The sequence below is a fragment of the Parasteatoda tepidariorum genome, chromosome 5 (assembly GCF_043381705.1).
Source record: "Parasteatoda tepidariorum isolate YZ-2023 chromosome 5, CAS_Ptep_4.0, whole genome shotgun sequence".
Classification (NCBI taxonomy): domain Eukaryota; kingdom Metazoa; phylum Arthropoda; class Arachnida; order Araneae; family Theridiidae; genus Parasteatoda; species Parasteatoda tepidariorum.
In genome coordinates, this window is record NC_092208.1 from 7,420,992 (window position 1) to 7,444,644 (window position 23,653).

The 23,653-nt window shown below is 31.4% G+C and overlaps 1 protein-coding gene across 1 annotated transcript in view; it reads right to left on the reverse strand.

The window, feature by feature from the left end:
• Nucleotides 1–551: 551 nt before the first annotated feature.
• The window catches only part of LOC107453618 (cell polarity complex component crumbs), a 115,636-nt gene continuing 92,534 nt past the window's right edge, over nucleotides 552–23,653 (reverse strand). The window contains exons 12-22 of the mRNA XM_016070499.2: nucleotides 21,887–23,202; nucleotides 19,971–20,296; nucleotides 18,031–18,246; nucleotides 16,589–16,770; nucleotides 15,289–15,401; nucleotides 13,049–13,823; nucleotides 11,975–12,098; nucleotides 10,214–10,288; nucleotides 8,276–8,534; nucleotides 6,785–7,059; nucleotides 552–4,538 (exon numbers count right to left, since the gene is read on the reverse strand). Coding sequence (XP_015925985.1) covers nucleotides 4,314–4,538; nucleotides 6,785–7,059; nucleotides 8,276–8,534; nucleotides 10,214–10,288; nucleotides 11,975–12,098; nucleotides 13,049–13,823; nucleotides 15,289–15,401; nucleotides 16,589–16,770; nucleotides 18,031–18,246; nucleotides 19,971–20,296; nucleotides 21,887–23,202 — 3,886 coding nt within the window. The 3' untranslated portion in view covers nucleotides 552–4,313. The remainder of the gene's footprint in view (nucleotides 4,539–6,784; nucleotides 7,060–8,275; nucleotides 8,535–10,213; nucleotides 10,289–11,974; nucleotides 12,099–13,048; nucleotides 13,824–15,288; nucleotides 15,402–16,588; nucleotides 16,771–18,030; nucleotides 18,247–19,970; nucleotides 20,297–21,886; nucleotides 23,203–23,653) is intronic.

Genomic DNA, 23,653 nt, shown 5'->3' on the forward strand with positions numbered 1-23,653 from the left:
TGCCTTTGTCTTTTTTTTTATTCTGGGGCTCCTTGCTACCAATCCTTCAAAATTGTCTATCCTAAATTCTGCTTGCATTAGTCTATGTCAAGTTATTCTTGCCTTCATCTTTTTCTCCTGGCGCTCCTCGTTATCAATCCTTTAAAAAAAATTATCTTAAAATCTATTTGCATTAGTCTATGCCAAGTTATTCTTGCCTTTGTCTTTTTATCCTGGTGCTCCCTGTCTCCACTAATCCTTTAAAATTTTCGGTCCTAAAATCTGCCTGCATTAGTCTACGTCAAGTTATTCTTGCCTTCATCTCTTTCTCCCAGGGCCAAAAAAAAAGAAAAAAGAGGAACATGTGTTAATTTTTCGACATTCTCAATGCATGTCCGATTCCTTGCTATTTTCCTTCACTGATTTAATCTTCTTTTGTAGTTAGGTTTGCTTTTTCTAACATTTCTTCCAATGGGCGGTTTATGCCCGTAAGCCCACAATCACTAGAAACAATGCAAACAATTACTAAGAGAACTGCTAATAAATATTTAATATTAAGAAAGTAAGAAATCTTCTTATAAAAAATTATTTTATTTCCCATTAGCTAATTACAGTGTAGATTGAAATAATACATTACAAAACATGGAATGCAAATAGGACGGACTTCTTTTTTTTTATATCACATATTACACTTTATGAATTAAAATGAAAGAACTGAGTTCAGATACTGATAACAATAGGATTACAAATCTTTTGAAAATATTACATTTTAAATATCTATAACAATCTTAAAGCAGGCAAATTTGTTAGGTATATATCAGTAACATACAAAAAAAAAAAGTTTTTTTTTTTTGAAATAGATATTAAATTTGATATTAAAAAATGCTTAAAATGGACGGTAAGTTCTGTTCACTTAATTATTTAAATATTAACATGGGTAAAATTTTAAAAATTTCAAATATATACAAAAGCATTCATATTTTTTTTTTTATAAACAGCTATACAACAAGATATACAACAGTGATGTTAATTTATGCATTTCTTCTTCACCATGTAAAAATATGGAGAATTACAAATATACAAAATATAGGCAAGCTGAATGTTTACGGATAGAATAAATCCTTAACATGAAACACTTTTTGTAATATGAACAAATTTTCAACTAGTATTTTTTAAGAAATTATTATTTATTATTATAACTAGTTTTTTTCCCAGCAAAATCAAAATGTCTAACACAGAAAAAAATTTTTGTTTTCAAAATTTATTTTATAAAAAAACAAGAATCATTATGAAAAGCTATATTATAGGCAGCTGGCATAACAATGCATGGAATAAATAATTTTTTAAAAATATTTATCTCATAACAAAATTTAGATTACAAATATTAAAAAAATCTTTATAAAAATATAAAGCATGGTCACAGATTGAATGGATAATCACTTAAAAACTTTTTTCCTTATAGCAAAGCATAAGAGTACTGGGTGCGTAACCAGATTTTTCAACAAAAAATAAGCACCTTTTAAGTACTTTTTAAGCATTTTAAAAATATTTTTACTCACTTTTCAAAAAAAAAAAAAAAAATATATCATAATTAGGATCTGTGCACTAATAAAAATTATTTTTTTTTCTATCTTTTAAAGTTCTTAATTTATAAACATAAAATTTATAAAATTCAAAAACATTTTCAAGAACTTTATATAAATAATGATAAAATATATAGTTTCTGATAAATACTGCAGAGAAAATCATGAATTTTTTGAAATTGAGATCAGCAATCGACATGGCAAAGAAAAAAAAATCATTTTTATTTTTTAAAGATAAAAAATTAAGCACTTTTTACAAACCGCGAAAAAAAGCACCTTTAAGGGCTTTTAAAAACCGTAAATCAAAAATAAGCACTTTTTAAAACCGCTACGCACCCTGGAGTATTTAAAATATTAAAAATAAAAGCAATTTATGCGGCTATAGATGTTGATATATATGGCTAAAAACTTTTACAATAAAGATAAAAAGTCATTCAATTTTTTATTTTTAATTTATTAAATTTATAAATATCTAATGAAAAAGACAGATTATGAAATTAGCTTAATTTTTATCTTAATAAAGTTTTAGCAATAGAAGTATTAAATATAGAAAACTTGCACAGGGTTGCCACTTTAACCTGGAAAAAAAATTCCCTGTAGATATTATACACAATATATTAAGAGGAAACACACTATCACTGCACTTTGCGTGAGCTATATTGTACTAACTATACTAAATTTAATTACAGGAGAAACTTAGAGAAAAAAGGTACACGGGTGAACATATTTAAAACAAATAATGTTAGAGTAAATTAAATAGTTTAGTATAGCTGAAATATCATCTTTAAATATGCCATAGTGGTCACCATTTTTTAAAACAGAAAAATAAGAAACAAAATTCCCTGTATTTTCCCAGTTTGTAAAGAAAAACTAAAAATTCCCTGTATTTTTTCAGTTACTTTAGGTGATTTTTAAATTCTCTGTATTTTCTAGGTTTGCCCCGTGGAGTGGCAACCCTGCATAAACTCGTTAAACAGTTTCAGTATATTTTTAAAAAATATTATTAAATCTTTATTACTTTTTTAGTCAGAAATTTTTTGAGGATTATTACGGAGAACTTAGGTATATTTGGTAAATAACTAAGTATGTTCTACAATTTTTGTCCTAATGGTCTTTAATACATCTATAAAAACAGATTTCATTTAAAAAAAAAAAAAGATGAAATAAAATGTATTTTAATTATAATTTTTGGAATGCACGAAAAATCCAAATTCTATAATGAGATGTACAAATATACATAAAATTGTAATTACATTCATTCGCATGCAGTTTTGAGTGCAATAAATAAGCTGTACAAAATAAATTCACACAAAAAAAAAAAAAACACTCATTCTCTACAATAACATTTGGGACATTAAAAGTTGCACTCAATTTCATTAGAAAGAGACCTAACTTAAAAAAAAAACAAACAAAAAAACATGTTTGTTAGCAACAACACCTGTTTTGCAGCACAATAAATACAAACATACATCTAAATTATTTACAAATGAGTATTCATATGACATTTTTAAATGAGAACAACACAAAAATGAAATTATTTTGGTAGTCACATGCATAAGAACTATATTTACAGAAATAATGTAATCATCCAAAAACAAGAAATATAATCTAAAAGCTTCTTAACTGGTCACAGTTTGTAAGAGAAAGGCACAAACAGGATTTTCTTCTGTTTTTCGGAATCTAACAAATGGACAGCTGCCAACATGGATAGGAAAAAAATCCAGTAGATTTTAAGAAATATAAATTTCCTGATAACTGTTGCATAATATACTAAATATTTTACACATAGGGAATTTTAGGGATTTTTATTGTAATCAAGGCACAAAAATTTTATTACAGTTAACACTATAAATGGTCAGCAATATTTTCCATTTATGATTAACATTATATGTATTTTCATTTTAAATGCTTTTCATTATGTTAGCTCGTAATTTTGAGTACTAGAAAACAAGGTAATTTATTATTGATAATTGAAAGATTTTTTTAAATTAGTTTAATAAGAGAATTCTGATCAAAAATAAACTGAAATTTTAGAACAAAAAAAAAAAAGCTTTAAACTATTATAAATGAGGCCTGCTTCATTTTGCATTAGTAATATTTATTTAAATATTCAAGCAAGCAAATAAATTGTGTAAAACTTCTATTTCAATAGGGATTTTTTAAAGAAATTTACTCAGTTATAGGGAATTTTTTAAAAGATGCAAAAATCAGAATTTTTATTAAACCAGTAGACCAGGAGAAACTGGCGAAATCCAGTAAAGTTGACAGCTATGCAAATGCTTTCATCAAACTATTTAAATTTTTTCCATTCAAATAAGTATAAAAATATATGCAAAATACTTAAAATTTCTAATAAATTCTTTATATTGCAAGTGTGCAACACAGTTCACATTTTATTAGCACTTTTGTTTTATTTCTTTCAAATTTTTTAAATTCAAACAAGAATTATATATTAATTTAAAATCTTTTTCAAAAGTAATGAACTAGAAGCATCTTGAAGAGAATTAGTCAAAGACAAACACAGTTTAGTTTCAAAGAGATTACAAAGTCCACTCTTTTGAAATTTCATGACCTTTTTCCATAGAATTTTCCTTTAGGAGCAGAATTTTAAAATTACCCTTAATCATAGTTCCGTTTTTTTTGCACTGGTCTTAAATATGGGAATTTTCTTTCTCTCTCTCCAAAGTTTGGAAATTTGTTCAGTTTCAATAAAATAAAAGTTTTCAAAAAATTGAATAATTTTGTTATAAATTAAATGAGCCTTTCTTCGGGCGGAGGCTTCATGACATGATTCATTTCAACTCTGGAGCCAAACATTTCTTGGCGACTAGGACTGTAGGTTCCCCGAGTGGCCCTCTTCTTCTTGGCCATTCGTAGGAACACAATGGCAATTATTAAGATGCAGAGGATGAATAAAGACAGCACCGGAATAAGGATAAAAACAATTAGGTTGGTATCATCTCCACTCTTGTTCAACTGCAAAAGGAAGACAAAATATTAGAATAATATTTTGATAAAACAATAAATTATTTTCATTTTACCATTCAGTAAAAGGCAAAAATCAATGGTTGTCAATGACTAAATATGATAAAAGAATTGCATGCCAGTTCGCAACTTTTTTCGCGAACCCCATGAGCATTTTATTATTATTTTTTAATAAATATGGAATTATTATAAATTCGTGGCAATTTAGTCCAACAGGGTTGTCACTAAAATTAGGGGAAAAAAATTCCTAGTACATATTATTCACAATATAGAAGAAAAGAGCAATAATTGTGTTCTTATATGAGCTGTATTGTGCTAACTTGGAGAAATAAGAAACAGCTCAACATAAGACAAATAATGCTATAATAAATAAAATAGTTTAATATGGTTGAAAAATCATCCTTAAATATCCCATCGAATGCACTTTGACTAGCAGCACTTTTGCACAATTTTTAAAAGACGAAAATTAGAAACAAAATTCCCTATAATTTCCCAGTTTCTAAAGAAAATCTCAAAACTCCTGCATTTTCCCTGTTATTTTAGGTGATTTTTAAATTCCCTGTATTTTACAGGTTTTCCCTGTGTAGTGGCAACCCTGTCCAATTTAGTGGTTAGTGGGATCCTTTGTAGAATTTAAGCATATTCTGGCCATTTCAGATACATTTTAATTTGGATATGATGAAAAGATATTTATATTCCAGAAACAAAAATATAAAATCGTTGAGGAAAAATTGATTTATCCTGTAAATATTAAAATGAACATATTCACATTTCAAAATTATAAAATAAAATTGAGGGATGAATGGGACTGAGAGGCCGAAGGCCTCCAATTCCATTACTGAAGAATACGAAATTAGAAGTAAATGAATTGTTCCCAATGGATAGATAGGAGCATGGGAAAAGATCCATGGTTGGCGATTTATCACAAAATAACATAGCCAAAGACAAAGCCTACCCCAATAATCAACATTAAATTTGAAAATAATTTGGAGAAAGCCAATTGCCAAAAAGACTGGGAGAATTCGTATAACCATGTAACTGAAACATTTATGTGGTAAGAAATGAATAGTTATAAATAGATTTTTGTTTTCGATTTAATCGCGACAGTACATTAATGAATTTTTCATTTTAACGGAAATCAAAATTTAGTAGTTACATTGATTGTTAAGAAAAGAATAAAATATTTTTTATTCACTTTTTATAAAATGTAATAAAAATTAAATAATTGTTTTAATTTAATTAAAATCTGATTACGAATGATTTAAAAAAAAATAAGATTAAGAAATTAAAGAAATTTTAAAACCTAGGAAGTATGTAATGCCTATTCATGGCATCCCATAAATAAATTTCATAATTTTCAGAAAAATAATTTATTTCACGATTGTTTCTGAGCCTTGTTATGTTTACCATATTTTGAGAATAGTCTTACATTATATTATAATTATTAACAGTTTTTTAATCCTTTAAAAATAGTTCATGAAGTGATTTAAACAGTAAGCCAAGACTGTTAAAAATGCTACAACAGATCAATAATAAGAGAGGGAGGTGGGTATCATGCTTTCATAACCTGGCAACCCGAGCAGCAATTTATGATTCAACAATTTAACAAGCACCAATACTGGGGATAAATTATCTAGAAATATTGAGACATGCAATATTCCAGGTTTATTTAAATGCATTTTTAAAAATTTCATTTTAAGTACTAAATATATAACAGAAAAACTAGTCACAGGCATGCAAAATATTTTTTGGGGAGAGGGGAAATAGTACAAAATTAAAATACACAGAATAATTTGCCAAATTTCATACAGAATTTTTTTTTCTTCCTTCACCTATTAAATTTTCATAATCCAAATTATTTAACAAGAAAATTAACAATTAGCAGAGTCAAGTATGACAGTCAAAAAAATGAATAAACAAACAAAAATATCAGATTATTTTCAATAAAAACGGTTTTCAGGTATGTTTACGATCTTATTTTCTGAATTTATTTCTATTGCTTTTAATATTTAACTATAACACCCTGCAAATTAATTTATCATATAATATATAAATATAATTATAGTTAATACATAATATAAACCTAAAATATTGTTGTAGCAGGGTTTTACTGTATCAGAAAAAAAATTTCTTTCAGAGATTTCAAATTATTGTGGCCAAAATCTCATGATAATTAACCATGAGAAGATTGTTTCATTACAATGAAATTAAAATTGAATAAAAGATAAGATACCAACCTCTTTCGTACAATCACTACCACTGAAACCATCTTCACAGGCGCATGAATGTAGAAACAAGAGTTCATGTTCATCAATCATTGGATTGCACATTCCACGATGGTTGCACTTGGATGGGTGGCACTCGTTGAAGATGCTACAGTGGCTCCCCAGGTACTTATCATCACAGCTGCACTCATACCCACCTGGCACGCTCGTACAATTTCCGTTGTAGCACACATCTTCAGCGTCAGTGCAGCGTCTGATTTTATGGCAAGTTGACAAGCCATAATACCCTGAGGAATAATGGAGAAAATCAGTTTCAATTTATGAGAAAAATAATTTTTTTTAAAAACTAAGTCAGTTAAAAAGACTTATAAAATTTGACAACAGTTAACTAATAAATAAAGCTCTGAAATTATGGAAAAGCATACTGATTTTACAGAGTTGGCACTCAAATCTGGAAAAAAAATTCCCTGTATATACTTATAATACATAATATAATAAGAGGAAACAACAATTATCGTGCTCTTGTGCGAGCTATGTTGGGCTATCTATACTAGTTTTAACTGCTGGAAAAATTTAGAGGAAAAAAGGAACAGCTGAACATAAAAAATAATGCTATAGTATGTGAAATAGTTTAGTATAACTGAAATATCACCCTTAAATATTTTATTTTATTTTATAACCGTCGTTGAACAGCCGACCCAATGTTATGGGTTTACGACTACTAATGTTCAACGCCATAGCCTTGTAATTTTGAACCAATCCAGAAGACAAGGAAACTCCTGGATCGGTACCCCCAGAGGTTTTGATTTGTTATGGGAACATGGAGGACTTTGAGACTCGACAGATTTAACGTGCATCAGTCACCATTTACTACACGGGGAGTCTTCGGCCGGCGAGGATCGAATCCACGACCTCTTGGATATGGGCCCAGTGCTCTACCGACCAGGCTATCCCGGCACCCTTAAATATTGCATAGATTACGCTTTGAGTGGTAACTCCCTTTTTTTAAAAAGACTAAAATGGCCTATGTGCAAGAGGTTATGGGTTCGATCCCCACCGGCCGAAGATTCCCCGTGTAGTAAATGGTGACTGATGCACATTACATCTGTCGGGAAAAAAAGGTCCTTCAAGTTCCCATAACAAATCAATACCTCTGGGAGTACTGATCCAGGAGCTCTCTTGTCTTTTGGATTGGGATCAAATTTACAAGGATACAGAGTTGAACTTAGGTAGTCGTAAATCCAGAATTGGGTTGGCTGTTCAACAACAGTTATATATATATAAAAAAAGAAGACTAAAATGAGAAACAAAATTCTGTGAATCTTCCCAGTTTGTAAAGAAAGAAAAAAAATCAAAATTCTACTATTTTTGGTGACATTCAAATTCTCTGTATTTTCCAGGTTTTCCCTGTGGAGGGGCAACCCTGTTATATTAACCTTATGAAACATATCTTTAGAATATTTGTGTTATGAAAATTGAAAAGTAAGCAAAAACATAGCGTACCTGGATAACAATCACACTTATAACTTCCTTTTTGATTAATACATGTTCCATTCTTACATGGATCAGTCTCACACTCGTCAATATCCAGCTCACAGTGATCACCCGTAAAGCCACTCGGGCAAGTACACCTGTAGGTGGCATATTCCTGCTCTGCGATGATGGTACACACTCCACCATTCTCACAAGGAGTGCTGAGGCAGAAGTCTTTTGTCTCATTGCAATACATACCTTCATATCCATCGTAACATAAGCATTTGAACTGTAATAAATGTGAGTTATATATCAACAATTATTCTATTTAAAATTGAACAAAAAATCTTATAGACTCAAAAGACCTGATGACAAAAACTGATAATATGATATTAATACTTCATCAAATCATGTCTCTATTATAATAAAGTGCACTAATATAGTTTTGTTTTTAATAGATGCTATATTTATCATAAAATGAAATTCCTTAAATTACATATTAAGTTCATAATAAAACAGTTTAGTTTTCAGTAAAAAAAAAAAAAAAATCATTGCAAAGTAAACATATATGAATAAAATAAAGATAAAAACATTAGCTTTTTTTTTAAAATCTAATCCATACAGCAATAATTATACAGCAAAAATAAACATGCATTAAAAATTTCTAAGATGTTTTTATTATAAGGTACAAAATATAAAAACTATTATTATCGAAGATCAGAGTTTTGCACTAATAAATTAGGATATGGATTCTGAAATAAAACATAGTAACTATTGTTTGAAAAATTATTTTTAGTCACTAGTATTACCTATTAATTTTTCCAACAATAAGCATATTAGATAAGTTTTTATTGAAAATGGCAGTCGAGCATTTCTCATGAAAAGTGTCAATTTATGTCCAAAATTAAATTTCACTACTTTTTTGATAAATAAAACCCCTAAACATTTTTTTCCAAAAAATAGTCATGATTTTGCACTTAATTCATCAAAAAACATTTAATTTAATCATTTTTTACTCACAAGAAAAAAATTTTAAAGTTTCAAATATCAGATCGGTAACATGTCCCACCTAAGGATTTTAAACATGCAAACAAATCATGTGCATTTTATAATATCGTTTTGAAACACTGTTATACTAAAACGTATTTCATTTTTAACGCTCTGTTTATATTTTATTCGATTTTTATAAATATCTTCTCGTAATTGGCGAACAGACGCAAAACAGGTGCGTCCCAAGTTTCTCTGTCAGATCGGTAACACGAACATATCAAAGCTATTTTCTGACTCAAAACTTTACTTCCGGCAGAGATACCACGTGATCGGAACAAGGTACGCAAGATGGATGCCGAGATATTCGCCATTTTTNAATAAAGTAAATGTGTTTATTTTGCTTTGTTTTTACAATCATGTTTTTTTTTATGACTCAATCTTTTTCTTCTTTTTTTTAAGAAATGTATTTTTTAAAATTCAATTTGATTTTTTAAAAAATATTTTACATATAAAAGTCATTTTATACATATAAAAAAGTTTTAATATCACTTCTAATGAATACTGATGTATCAACATCAGATCCGTAACGCAAAGCATCAGATCTGTAACAGCTTAAAAAGTGACCCCCCTAGGGAGGGGGTACATGACTTTCTTCACCTTACCCCTGTTGTTTACTTGTATTAACATCCAATTTTAAGTTGAAATGCACCATTATCTTTCTCCTATAAATTTTTTTTAAAATGTGTAAATTAGACTATTAAATTGACACTTTCTGTGATAAATGCTCAGTCATAGTTGTAAAATTTCTCGCAGCAAATAAACAAACTATGATGTAATATTGTCACCACTTTTACTTTTAAAAGTAGCTTTGCTTTAATTTAAAAAAAAAAAAAAAATTCTAACAGCTGTGCACACTGCTGTATAAAAAAATAGCCAAGTTTTTATGTTGTTTAATTGTAATTAATTAAAATTACTAACTTTAATAGTTTCTCCAAGATCAATGTTGATACAAGAACCATGGGAACAATTGACAGTTGTACAATCCAGAATAACCTATGGATAAAAAAGTCGCATTACTAGTTAAATAATTAAAATATCTATTCATATGAATTATTTTTTAATCGACATGAGTGAAATACATTTTTTGCTCATTTCAAATACAAATATAATTATACATAGTCATTTAGTTAACTAAGATACCTTAGTCAATGCAGGGTTATGTTAAACAGTAGTTCTTGATACAATGTTAAGATTTTAGCAGCAAGATGTATCGCCACTCTGACATCGCGATATTTCGATACATCGTGATGTTTATTACATTAATATTTTACTTTTGAAATTGAGTAATTTTGAATTTTTGCACTGTTTGATTGATAAATTGCGGAAATTATTGTAATGGGCTCAATCCTCAGTTACCTTACAAAAAATGCAATAAATACGTCTAGTTATCAACAATTGAAATTTTTTTCAAAAAAGAAAAAAAAATGAATAAATCATGACAGGGATATGATACATTAAAAAAAAAAAGAAAAAAAAAGTGATTGCAAAAAGGGAGGGGCTTGTGCAAAAATTAGTTTGTCGCTGTGTGCCCACGCCATTAAATAAGTAATTCTGAATATAAAACTCAAAATTAAAATGCACATTGAGATCATTTATATTCGCACACATCTCCTTAAATCCTAATTTTCAATGCTTCAAAAAATCGATCTAAACAGCAGATCGGCAATGATTACATAACATCAATATTTTGCAATGCATCGCCCAGTCCAAGTTAGCTTTAATTAATTTGAAGTCAACCTATTGAGCCATTAAGAGTGGCACTTAGTTAATGAAGATCGAATTATTAGAACTAAAGTTATTTAAGGCAATATCTTCTTGAATTCGTGCGTGGTAAGCAAACCTTTTAAACTGACTTCTTGAAGAAAGGAAATGGAAACAAAAGAATTTTCTTAAGGAATTTTCCAACTATTTCATCTATACTATTTTGGCGAAATCAAATTACTTTGGTGGTGTTACTATGCTTATAAAATGAGAATAATTGTTAGAGTAAAAATGGTAAATGAAAATACAAATTTTTCTCTTATTTAGAAAAAGAGGAAAATTTACTTCTTGAAATATGCACATGAAACAGTTTAAGATGGTAACTTAAAAATTGTTGAGCATCTAATTTAGTTGTTACATGATATTACACATTTTGATTAATTTTCTCAGTATTAAGTGAGTGCCCTTTTAAAACTCAAAGTGTCATTTTCTGTGAGGAAGCACCCTGCACTTCTTTTATTCCTAGGGACAAATTCCTAGGACAATTCCTAAACTAGTGCTGACTGACATCTAGTTTAAAATAAACTAACTATCTGCAATTACCTTAAAAATATCCTGGTACTGCCATCTGGTGCGTAAAATGAGAAAAAAAATGTTTTCCGGGCAAAAGAAATGAATTAATTTTATTCTTATTGGCGCATTACTACTGAACACTCCAGCCCGGAAATTTTATGGGAGCGTGAAATATAAGGCGAAATCTCACTTTGTTATTTTCAGGGTATTTGTCTCGGGTCAGCTAGGGAAAGGGAATTGAGGAAGAAAGAAGCTCTTTTCTTTGAGGTGCGCTATTTCTTGTTTCTATAGCAGCAGACTGCCTTAGACTTCGTGGTGAGGGGAGTTCTTTCCATAGACAAACTATATATAGGTTTCATGTACTACAACCACAACGTATGAGATAAAACATGTTGAATTACTTACAGGTGATTCGCAGAGATCTCCTTTGTAGGAGGAGGGACATCTGCAAACGAACGAATCATCTCCCGGTACGCATTCTCCACCATTCTGGCAAGGTTGACTATTACAGTGGTTGATTTCAGTACACCTAAAAATCAAATATTTCAAATCTTAGCATCTTTTAAACAAAATTACATTTTCCGCTCCATCAAAACTATAGGAATGCAAAGAATATTGTTTATTTACAGGACTGACCATCAAATCTAGGGGAAAAAATTTCCTGTGTTTTCCTGTACATATTTATTATACACGATATATTAAGAGGAAACACACAATCACTGTGACAGTGATCTTGTCTAAGCTATATTGGGCTAACTGTACTAGCTTTAATTGCTGGAAAAACTTTGTGGGGAAGGAACAGATGAACATACTGAAATAATGCTATAGAGCCGCGATGGCTCAGGGAATAGAGCGCTCACATTCCCATGAGGTGAACTGGGTTCGAATCCCAACAATGGATGGTGGTCGATACGAATTCTGCATCCGCCTTGCACCGACCACAGTGCTGACATGAAATATTCTCAATGGTAGACGGATGACGAGTTTGAGCCCTTTTATCGTCAGACTAACAGTAGGAGGTTTTACTCTCCATCTAACGCAAATGCAGGTTGGGTAAAATGACTGAAATCTATATATTTTTTTTAAACCCCTGACTTTCAAATCCCCCAAGTAGTCTGTATTTTCGAGGTTATGCTGTATTGTACTTTCATTTATTATGCATTATAATTACTCAGTTAATCAATGCCTTTGTTAACACAAATGAAGAGGAAAAATCTTTTGGACTCTTGGCATTTACAGCAAAATAAAATTAATTATTTTAGAAATTCTAAAAATTGAAAACCAGAAAAAAATGCAAAATGACATTTTTAAGGGATTTAAAAAGTTTTATATCAACTTATTGAAGTTCCAAAAAATTAGTAAAATTCTCGAAGCAACTCAACAGTCATCCTCAATTCGAAAGAGAGAATATTTATATATTACAAATAGTTTATAAATTTGTTTAAAAAATATATTAGACGAAATTCCTTAGGTACTCACCATTGCCCCGTAAACTCCTGCGGGCAAGAACACATTATCATTCCACTCGGGGAGCTATGCTTACATGTTCCCTGGTTCTGGCATGGGTTTTTAGATATGCACATATCCACTTCACATAATTCACCCTCATATCCTTCGTAGCAACTACAAGCATAAGAATCTGTTTCATTCTTACAAGTACCGTGCAGGCAATCGTCATTCCAGCACAACTTGCACCCGATTTCGAGCTCCTTCTGCACTATCTGAAACGGGTTTCTGGTGCTCGAAAACTGAGATTGATCGAAGAACGGGAGCAATGTGCCACCCATGCGGACATCGTCGAGGCAACCCTTAAACAGCAGTTCTGAACCAGGTTTGTATCCCAAATAAACATTCGCTCCGCTGTTCAAAAGCTCGCTCAGTCCAACCGAGTAATTGTCTTCGGAGAGATTTTCAGTACCGGACACTTCCAGGTGTACCATGTTGCCCTCGAACCACAGTTTCACGTCTTGCCACTCGCCTTGTCTTCCAGCTTCGATCTTTTGGCTGACAGTCTTGTGCAATGCGTGATTTTCGTAAGAGGGTCCCAGGTCCCACTTCACCTGCAATGTATTGGAGACGATTTCAATGTGAAGAAAATGATTGGATTCTGTGTTCGAGTGACTTTCCAGCCACAATATTGTGCCGTTGGTGTTTGATCGGAAAGAAAAGCTCATATTGGTAATGCTGCTGTTGACATGGTCAATTTGGTAGTAAATTCCATTTCGTTTTCCATCAAATGCAGCACTGGCAACACCTAAAGAACAAAATGAAAGGCATTAGTTTCAATGAAAACAGATTTAACTCCCTGTTTAAAGTGGTAAAAAAGATTTCAAACATTCAATATTGATAATATTAGATTTTCTGTGTAAAAAAATATTATTAAACGAGGAAGAGAACATTTCAGTTTGACTAAAATGTGACATTTTCATAACAAATAATTGTAACAGATATTAAGATTAGTTAGTTTCCAGGTATTATATAGGAATATTCCAGGGTTTTGTAAAAAAAAAAAATTGGAACTTTCCTTGATTTTTGGAGTTAAAATAAAATTCCCTGACGATTCCAGGTTTTCCCCGTTCTCCCTGACTCGTGGGAACCCTGGTTTCACAAGTCAGTATTTCACTTGTCATTTAATTATGCATCCTCGGCAAACAAACAGATTGATGATTTCACAGGCACATAGCTGGGTGACACTATTTGGGAAAGGAGGCACAAATATTTATTTTTAGAACATTTCTGAGCATATATAAATATTCCATACTGAAAAATAGTTTTCTTTTAAGTGTGGGGGATCAGGACCTGCCTCCCTTGTTAGTGATTTGTTAGAAAATCGATAGAGTTTTTATTTTTTCCTGCTTAAATACTGATTCTCCTCCCTTAACTAAATATTGCTTTTATAAACAAATGCTGCTTACAAATTGTTCTTAAACAATATTTTGTCTCTCTGCCTTTACGACCAATAATGTGCAAATTATTTGACTAGGTAATTTTTGACAAGTTTCTAGAGAAAATTCGTAAAGTTGTGTTGCATTTTGTTGGAGGGTGCATAGCCAACTGTTACAACAAAAAATAAACAACCTTTAAGTACTTTTTAAGCACTAAAAATATTTATAAGCACTATACACATTAATAAAACACAAAATAATTTTCCAAGACTTTAGATAAAATATCTAGTTTTTGACAAAGAACTCTTTTCTTGATTAAATTAGCCACCATAAAAAGATTGAGAGATTTTTTGGTTCAATTTCAGAGCGTGAAAAATGATGCCTGAAATTGAGAATATCTTGCAAAATGCAGCAGAATTGCTGCACGTGAGAATGCAAGAATCTCACCCAACCCATCTCAGTGTACGCGCATGCGGACCCCCAAGTATTTCATCAAACATGTAAACTGATTGCCACTTTCATATGTTACGGATCGACGGTACGCTGAAATGTATTGTGTTCGAATGAGTTGTGAAAACGTTGAATATAACAACGTGAAAACTACGCTTTTGCGTAATACATGACGATAGATCGACATGCAGAAAAAAAATCCATTTTCAAAAAGAGACAATTTAGCACTTTTTAAAAACATCCAATAAAAAACACACTTTTAAGGGCTTTTAAAAACCAAAAATAAGCACTTGTTAAAAACACTATGCATCATGTGTTGTCATGTACATCATATATTACTACTCACTACTCAATAAGTTTATTTTTAAATGTAGATTTTCTTACATTCATATCCTATATCAAGATTTCTACAGTAAGAATTCACAGGGCAGGTGTTATCAGCACATGGTTTCCTTTCCTCACAGTTTTTCCCTCGATAATCTTCAGGGCATATACACCTTAAAAATTGAATATTTAGAATAATTTAAATGTTACTCAACAAACACTATAAAATAGTTATACATATGCAGGTAGCACAATATAATCTATACTTGAATTGCATAATGAATCTAAAGATCACTCTTAAATAGCACAAAAGAAAGAGATGTAAAACGTTTCGTGACTCTTCAAAATCATTTATTCTTAAAGCTTTTTATTTTAGGAATACTTATATATTTGGAAATGAGTAAAAAGATAACTGTTGACTATATAATTCTGAAAAAACTTGAAAATATAATCATGCAATTCTAGAGCTCTATCTAATACACATGATAACAGGGTGCATTGCCAAAGTTTTCAACAAAAAAAAGCACCTTTTACATACTTTTTAAGCACTAAAAAATATTTTCAAGCACAAAAATATTATAAATAGGATAATAATGTGCACTAATAATTTTTTTCCCTTCATATTGCTGAAAGTCCTTCATACATACATTAACAAAATGCAAAATAATTTTCAAATTTAGATGATCACGATATAATAACTAGTTTCTGACAAAGAATTCTTTTCTTAATTACATTAGCTATCATAAAAACAATTTATGTACAATTTTAAATACATTCAATACTGAATGGATCATTCGATTTTTCAAATTACTAATTACTTTACACAATTATGTTAAAAAAATTATTCAAAATTATAATTAATTTAACTTATAGAAAAAGGTTAGCAAGTGTATATTTTTTAGATTTGAATAAAAGTTACTTATAAAAGCATATTCAATAAAACATTAACAAAATTACTATTATTGATCATGCCGAATTTACAAAGACAAGTAAAGAATTAAGCAAAATAAGAAAACTTAAATAAATTCATATCACAAATGTAAACTAGTGAATGGCCTCAAATAAATTTTTACTTACATTTGTTACTTGGTTCAGTATTTCTTTAATGAAATGCTTTAAAAAAAATTCTAATTTTGATATGGAAATACAATGAATATTGAAACAAATATTTTTGTCGGAAGTAAATTACTATACAGTTTCATAATTATCTTTTAATATTTTATTGTACAAAACAAATATTTTTTCTCCTTTAATGGATTGAATAGGTTGAAATAGTTGAATAGAAAACAAATTTGACGCATCTTTTTAACTTCAAATATTATTTAAAAACACGTTATATTTGTCAAAAGAATATACTTACACATATTCATTCCAAGCATCTTGGCAGACAGCACCATGCAAACAAGGTCTTATGTGATTGCAGGGGTCATCGCTGACCATTCCCATCTGAATAGACTCTGTCAACAAAGCTTTCCCTAATACAGCGGGAAAACCATCCCCTTCAGCTTGCAGATCGTAAAAAACAACTTCTTCATTGTTCACCTTTAAAAAAAGAAAAATTCATGAAAAAAAAGTATTCTTTGCAATTAAAAATAAATAAATGAAGTGAAATGACACCCGGTGGCTGAGCGGCATCGCTGTCGTGCCACAGGTCCCTAGTTCGATCCCCGGGCCGGGCAAGGTTGACTCAGCCTTTCATCCCTTCAGTGGGTCGATAAATGAGTACCAAGCATGCTTGGGAACTAAACACTGGGGGTTCCGCGTTCGGCTGACCACCTGACCGGAACATCTGCTCCTGCACCCCAGAGCCCAAGGTCAAGAAAACTGAGATAGGCACAGTAGGCCTTGGCCCTCTATGGGCTGTCGCGCCGCTGAGTTTAGTTTTTAAATGAAGTGAAATAAGTTACAACAAAAGTTGCATACAGAGGTGTTGCTAGTCTTTGTGGGCAATTATTTTATTTTATATTCATTATTGAACAGCCGACCCAACTTTTGGGTTTATGACTACTAATGTTCAACGCCATAGCCTTGTAATTTTGAACCCCAATTCAGAATACAAGGGAACTCCTGGATCAAGTATTGAGAGAAATTTTACTTTGTAGAGGGGGAATTCTAACCCATGATCCGCCTACCATCGAGAATATTTCACTCCAGCGCTGGGGTCGGCGCAAGTCGGATGCGAAATTCGTAATATGGAACCAGCCATCACTGGGATTTGAACCCGGTTCTCCTCATTGGAAGGTGTACGGTTTACCCCCAGAGCCATCACGGCTCGAGCAATATTGCATTGTACTTAAATAAAACTTGTAAATTTATAATTTTTTTCTAAATAATTATTAAAGCTATTTATAATTATATTTATGTCGACCATAATTTAACAATAAGAATATAAATTTTCACTTTAAGTGCAATTTAACATCTGAAATATTTATATTCCTTCATTTAGTTACAACCTGAGGTCTTCGTACTTAAAATTATTAACCCCCCTGACAGTATCATTAATTTTTCGTTAATCATTATTGCCTTATGGCAGTAAAATAGAAATTCGAAACTGTGAAATATTTTTTGCCATGTTCCTTTCTACCTCAGTAGTGAAGAGGATAATGTACACTTTAAACTTTTGAAAAAGAGGAAGAAAAAAAATTTAGTTACTGTTTCAAATAAGCCAGTTTTAGCATACAAGCAGTTACTACCAGAAATGACAACTTGTTCTTACAAATTACACAATTAAATATTTCACAAGTTTCATAATTGGGCTTTCAACAAACTGTACCTAATAAATGTAAAATTAAGTGTACTTACTCTAAAGTCTTGAATGATACCCTTAAAGAACTGTATATCTTCGAGCAACAAGATATCTATTTCACTGGTGAAATGTTGAGGAGAACGCTTTCTGCGTGATGAAAAAGGCAGACCTCCAATATAGAGGGCTTCCATACACATTTTGGGCATCATGATACTTTTTGTCTCCATAGTTTCATTTAACTTTAAGCTTAATGCAGAGTCATTCAAAGTGACCTGCAAAAATAAGAAAACATTTCAATTAATGAAATATTTATAAACTTGAAGACAATTTTCACGATTGCAACGCTTCAATGCGCCATCTGGGGAGAAGACGGGTTGCATGTCTTAACCTTTCCCTCTCCTCCTCTCTATATTGGGTTAACTATATTTATTAGTTTTAATTGCTTGAAAAACTTAATAGAAAAAAAGGAACAGCTGAACATACTTAAATAATGCTAAAGTAAATGAAATAGTTTAGTATAACTGAAATATCATGCTTAAATATCCTGTAGATTATGCTTTGAGTGGTCACCATTTTTTAAAAGACTTAAATAAGAAACAAAATTCATTGTATTTTCCCAGTTCGAAAAGAAAAAAAAAATCAAAATTCCCTGTTATTTTACGGTGATTTTTAAATTCCTTGTATTTTTCAGGTTTTCCCTGTGAAGTGGCAACCTTGTTTACATTCATGAAAGAAATTATAAAAATTTTATAAACTGCAGTTTGTAGTAGAAAAATGAACAATAATATAAAAAAAGTTTTGGGGATCAAAAGCGCAGTAGAATGTTGTAATTGCAAAATCAAAACATATATTTTGCAATAAGAATAAGAATAAATCAAAATAATGGGGTCTTTAAGATTTCACCATTTCAAAATGCAATGGTTTTAGAAGTAAAAAGTAGGTGACTCAGCATTCTTGTTCCATACTTTGTTCTTCATAAGAGCACTATAATCTAAACATGTTTAATTCAACATTTAAAAGACGAAACTTGCTTGCCAGCTTTAAATATTTAACTGCCAATAATGAGCCGGCCAGTTGAAATTCTGTGGCCTGTCATCAGGGTTCTCACTAAAATCTGGAAAAAATTCCCCGTGTTTTCCCTACACACATTAACAGGAAACATACAATCATTATGTTTTTGAGTGACCTATATTAGTCTAGCTATACTAGTTTTAATTGTTGGGAAAAATTAAATAAGAAACTGCTTACATACTTAAAATAAAATAATGCTATAGTACAGTGTTTGTTCAGCGGGGGTACGCGTTCTTATGCAAAATATCTTGCAACAAACGAAAATTAAAAAAACCTTTTTTTTTTAAAAAACAAAGCTAGCCATGAAAATTTACGATTACGAAATTTGTCTATTGGCTATCTTTTGTCGAGTTAACAGTTAATAACTATGTATATTAGTGGTGTCAACAGCCAGTTGTGGTTTTTAACCTCTGTGCAATTTTTTTATAGTAAGAAATACATTAATTTTTTTATCAGTGGTACATAGCGTTACGAAAAATTTAGAAAGGATACACAAAAGTTATAAGTTTGTGAAACACTGCTATAGTAAATGAAATAGTTTAGTAAAGCTGAAATATCATCCTCAAATATTCCGTATCTACTTTTAAAAGACGAAAATAAGAAATAAAATTCCCTGTATTTTCCTAGTTTGTAAGGAAAAACTCAAAATTTCCTGCATTACCCCTGTTTTTATAGGTGATTTTTAAATTCCCTGTATTTTCCAGGTTTTCCCCATGGAGTGGCAACCCTGATCATAGATCATATTTGAATTATAATTTATAAAATGTTTTGTTTTTAAACAGCAAATAAACCTTTATGCAACATGTGAAGTAGGGTAAAGTGCAATACTTTACATAATAGGAAAGATGGGGGTCAAAAATATTGAAATCAAGCAATGACCATTTTATAAACCGATATGCAAATTTCAAGCTAAATATCAACTTACTTGGATAAAGTAGTTGTTGCCGTCATCCAGTTTTTGAGCATTAGTGAGTTCGGTGATGTCGCCATTTTGTTGCTTCAGCAGTATTTGCATCTTACCAGAGACGAGTCTTCCGACGACGAAAGTATTGTTGGGAACACCATTGAAACTGCAATTGCTAACACCATTGATGATAGTGCCAAGGTAGAAAAGCAAACCAAAATCATTTCTAGTGCGTGCAAAGAACGAAATGTCTACACCGTTCTGCATTGTGGATGCCTGCCGGTCAGTCAGGATCAATTCTGCCTTGCTCTTCTCACTTAGGTAACCAAAAGTAGCAGGTTCATAACCTGAAAATGGAAATAAATTAATGCTGACAGTTACAAAGATACAGTTAGTAATAACACCTAATATTAATATGATGCAAACAGATTAGAAAAGTTCTGTTAAAAAATAAGTGGCAAAAAAAAGTTATTATCTATTACAGTATGTACAAGCAACAAAACTTTGCTTCAGTTTTGCTCTTCTAAGTTAGAAAACAATTTGATTGATTTTCTGCAGCAAACTCAATAAAATTCTTTTATCTGAGAAAATAAGTTTGAGAATATGCAGCTAAACAGTAGTCACAGGTAAAACAGCAGATATAGCTTACCAGAACAATAAGGCATTCAATACATTTTAAATAGTTTCTTATGACAGCTTTTTAATCAATAAAATGTTATTTCCCTAGCCGCAAAATAACTTGGGCCCCCATTGAACCAATATTCTCTAATCTTGGTCCAATAAGGGCTCAAAGGGCCATTATTTTCCAAGATTGAGCCTATACAGAATTGTCCGATTCGCATAATATTTTACAATCAATATCAGCCCTATATAGAACTGTCAGATTTACCCGATATTTTATGTTCGTTATTCAGCCAGCATAGGCCATTCTAGGGTCAATATTAAAATATCAAAACAGCCCAAAACTGGTCCCTCGGTGCAGGACAATTATTTTGAGCCCAAGGTAAAATTGTTGCTAGGGTTTGTATAAACTACATAAAAACAATTAGTGGTGCATCAAATAAAACATTCCAAGTCTGTAAAAATAAATTAGAATTATTGAATGTTTAAAGTTAAAAATGCTTAATAACATTGCATTAAGAAATAATTTGCACATCGTTTTCCACCATAATCAATAAATTGCTTGAGACGTCGTTAATTAGAAGTTAAATTTTATAAATTTATAAAAATATCAATTATTAACACACCAGTAGCATAAAGGGCTAAATTCCTATTTTTTCTGCTCTTCTGATATTAGAGACATTATAAATTGAATATAAGACATTAATTATAGTAACTTCAGGCCCCAATTTATAGCAATAATAATTAAGTTATAAAATATGATTTTTATCAAATATATTAATCCTTAATTTAACAATTTATTTACATTTGTTATTTATGTGCACACATTTATTATTTGTTTCTTTAAATACTAAAAATTGTATCTTTTAAAACAGATGAAATGTACATGCTCAATGCACAGAGATTTGCATGATATTCAAAGCAGTTGCAACACTTTGTGGGCTCTTTTAAATACTCTTTTTTTACAGGAAAAAGGATCACTAAGGACAAGTTCATATTTTTGTCCAATTTATGGATGATTTAATGCATAAAGCTAAGCACGGGCCGCGATAGTGGTAAAAATTAATAAGAGTATCGGTTATCTAAGCTTCAAAAACACTTTCTCGACTTCCTGCGCAGGTCGTCGGATTGCCAAAGCAGGGGTGACACCCCCTCTGCAGAGGATAAAAATTGAGATGACATGTCTTTGGATCATCCTCAGGGATGTTTCCCAGATCGTTGCCAAAAGCCAAATGTGCAGCTCTATTTCGACATAAATAGAGTACATAATATTCCTTAGAAAATAACAAAGGGGTGATTAAGTAGACTTTACTTACTGTATTGACATGTGCTTCCAAAGAATGGTCTTGAACAAATGCACTCATAACTCAACCAATTGTCTTTGCAGAATCCATTATGGCAGGGGGAACCTTCACACTGCTCTTCCCTCGGACATCCTACGACGGCACCGTGGAGCAGACTGTTGGTGTTGGGTATTATGATATCCCCATTCATGTGTATGTCCTGCACGCAGCCAATGAAATCTGGAATCTCCAAGTGATTTTTAGAAACTAAGTTGGATGCCCCGAACTGCACAGTGAAGTTCAGCGACTGGAAGTTTATCAACTTCTGCGCGACCCAGCCGGAGACATTCAAAAACACCTGTCCGGGCAAGAATTCCAGGCTTACAGTCTTCCAGGTGGAATCATTTTGGCCATTCTTTGAAAACAGTTCAGCTATTCTTTCTGTGTTGTCGTACACGTCGACTTTTATCATGCCGTTCCAGAGATAGAGCAGATATTGCAGCATGTTGCTCGACAATACGTAGCCAGTGCTGATGACGCCGTTCGGCAGGGTTGTGCGGAACCTAAACTCGAGCTCAAAAGAGTCGACTCTATCATTGTAATTTGTGACGGACAACGAGTCGCCTGTATTGAACGATACCGTAGTCGATATCTCGCAAGACAACCCATAAAACCCTTCAGAACATACACAAGTATGCCTATGATGGTTATCCACATCTAGTAGTGGGACACACGTTGCACCGTTCTGGCACACCACACCGATGCAGCCCGTCAACTTTGTCTGACAGTTTTTACCACCGTAGTTTGGCAAGCACGAACAACTGTAATCTGCAACAAGATCTACACACGTGGCATTATTTTCACAAGGTGTTAACATTTCACACTCATTGATTTCTCTCTCGCAAAACTGGCCTTCATACCCTAAATGACAAGCACAATAATAATCATTGATGCTATCAATGCATATTCCATTTTTACAACTGTTGTCAATGCAATCATCAATGTTGGTTTCACAGTTCTCTCCTGTAAAGCCAGATGAACACATGCATCGGTATCCACTAGCTATGTCGTATGAAAATGTAGGAAAGAAGCCTAAATAGTTGGTTTCATAAAGAGTCTTGTTTGAATTTTCCAGGCACAGAGCGTTGTTAAGGCACGGAGATGATGAACAATCATCGATGTCGTTATCACAATTTTTGCCATTGTATCCGTCATAGCAGTGGCATTCGTAATCTTTAATTTTGTCTTCACAAGTAGCACCATTCTGGCAAGGATTGTTTGCGCAATCATCGATATTTGTTTCGCAAAATGTACCTGTGAAGCCAGTGTCAGAACAATTGCAAACAAACCTGGAGAAAAAAAAAATTAGATTATGGAATGAAAATTATTACAAGTTTAAATTATGAAAGTAACTTTAATTATGAAATATTTCATAAAATGAAGCACGGAATGGTTTTTAATTATTTATATTCTTGATAGAGTTAGCAAATTTCTTTCTCTATCATGATCCTTGAACAGGGTTCCCACTCTATGATGAGATTGAAATTCAAGGACTTTCCAGGACTTTTCAAGGACCTCAACAAAATTTTCAAGGACCTTAATCTAAGACCAATTTTAAAAATTATTCTCTTCTATTTTACTAGAAGCAACAATGCTTGTTGTGGCAATAATTAATTTCAAATATAATACCTAAATGCTTTGCCTATATAGAGAGAAGAGAGTATATGTATTATGGACTAAAATTTATATTTTTTTAAAAACAACCCTACTGGTTTTACATATTAATTCACAAAATCATTT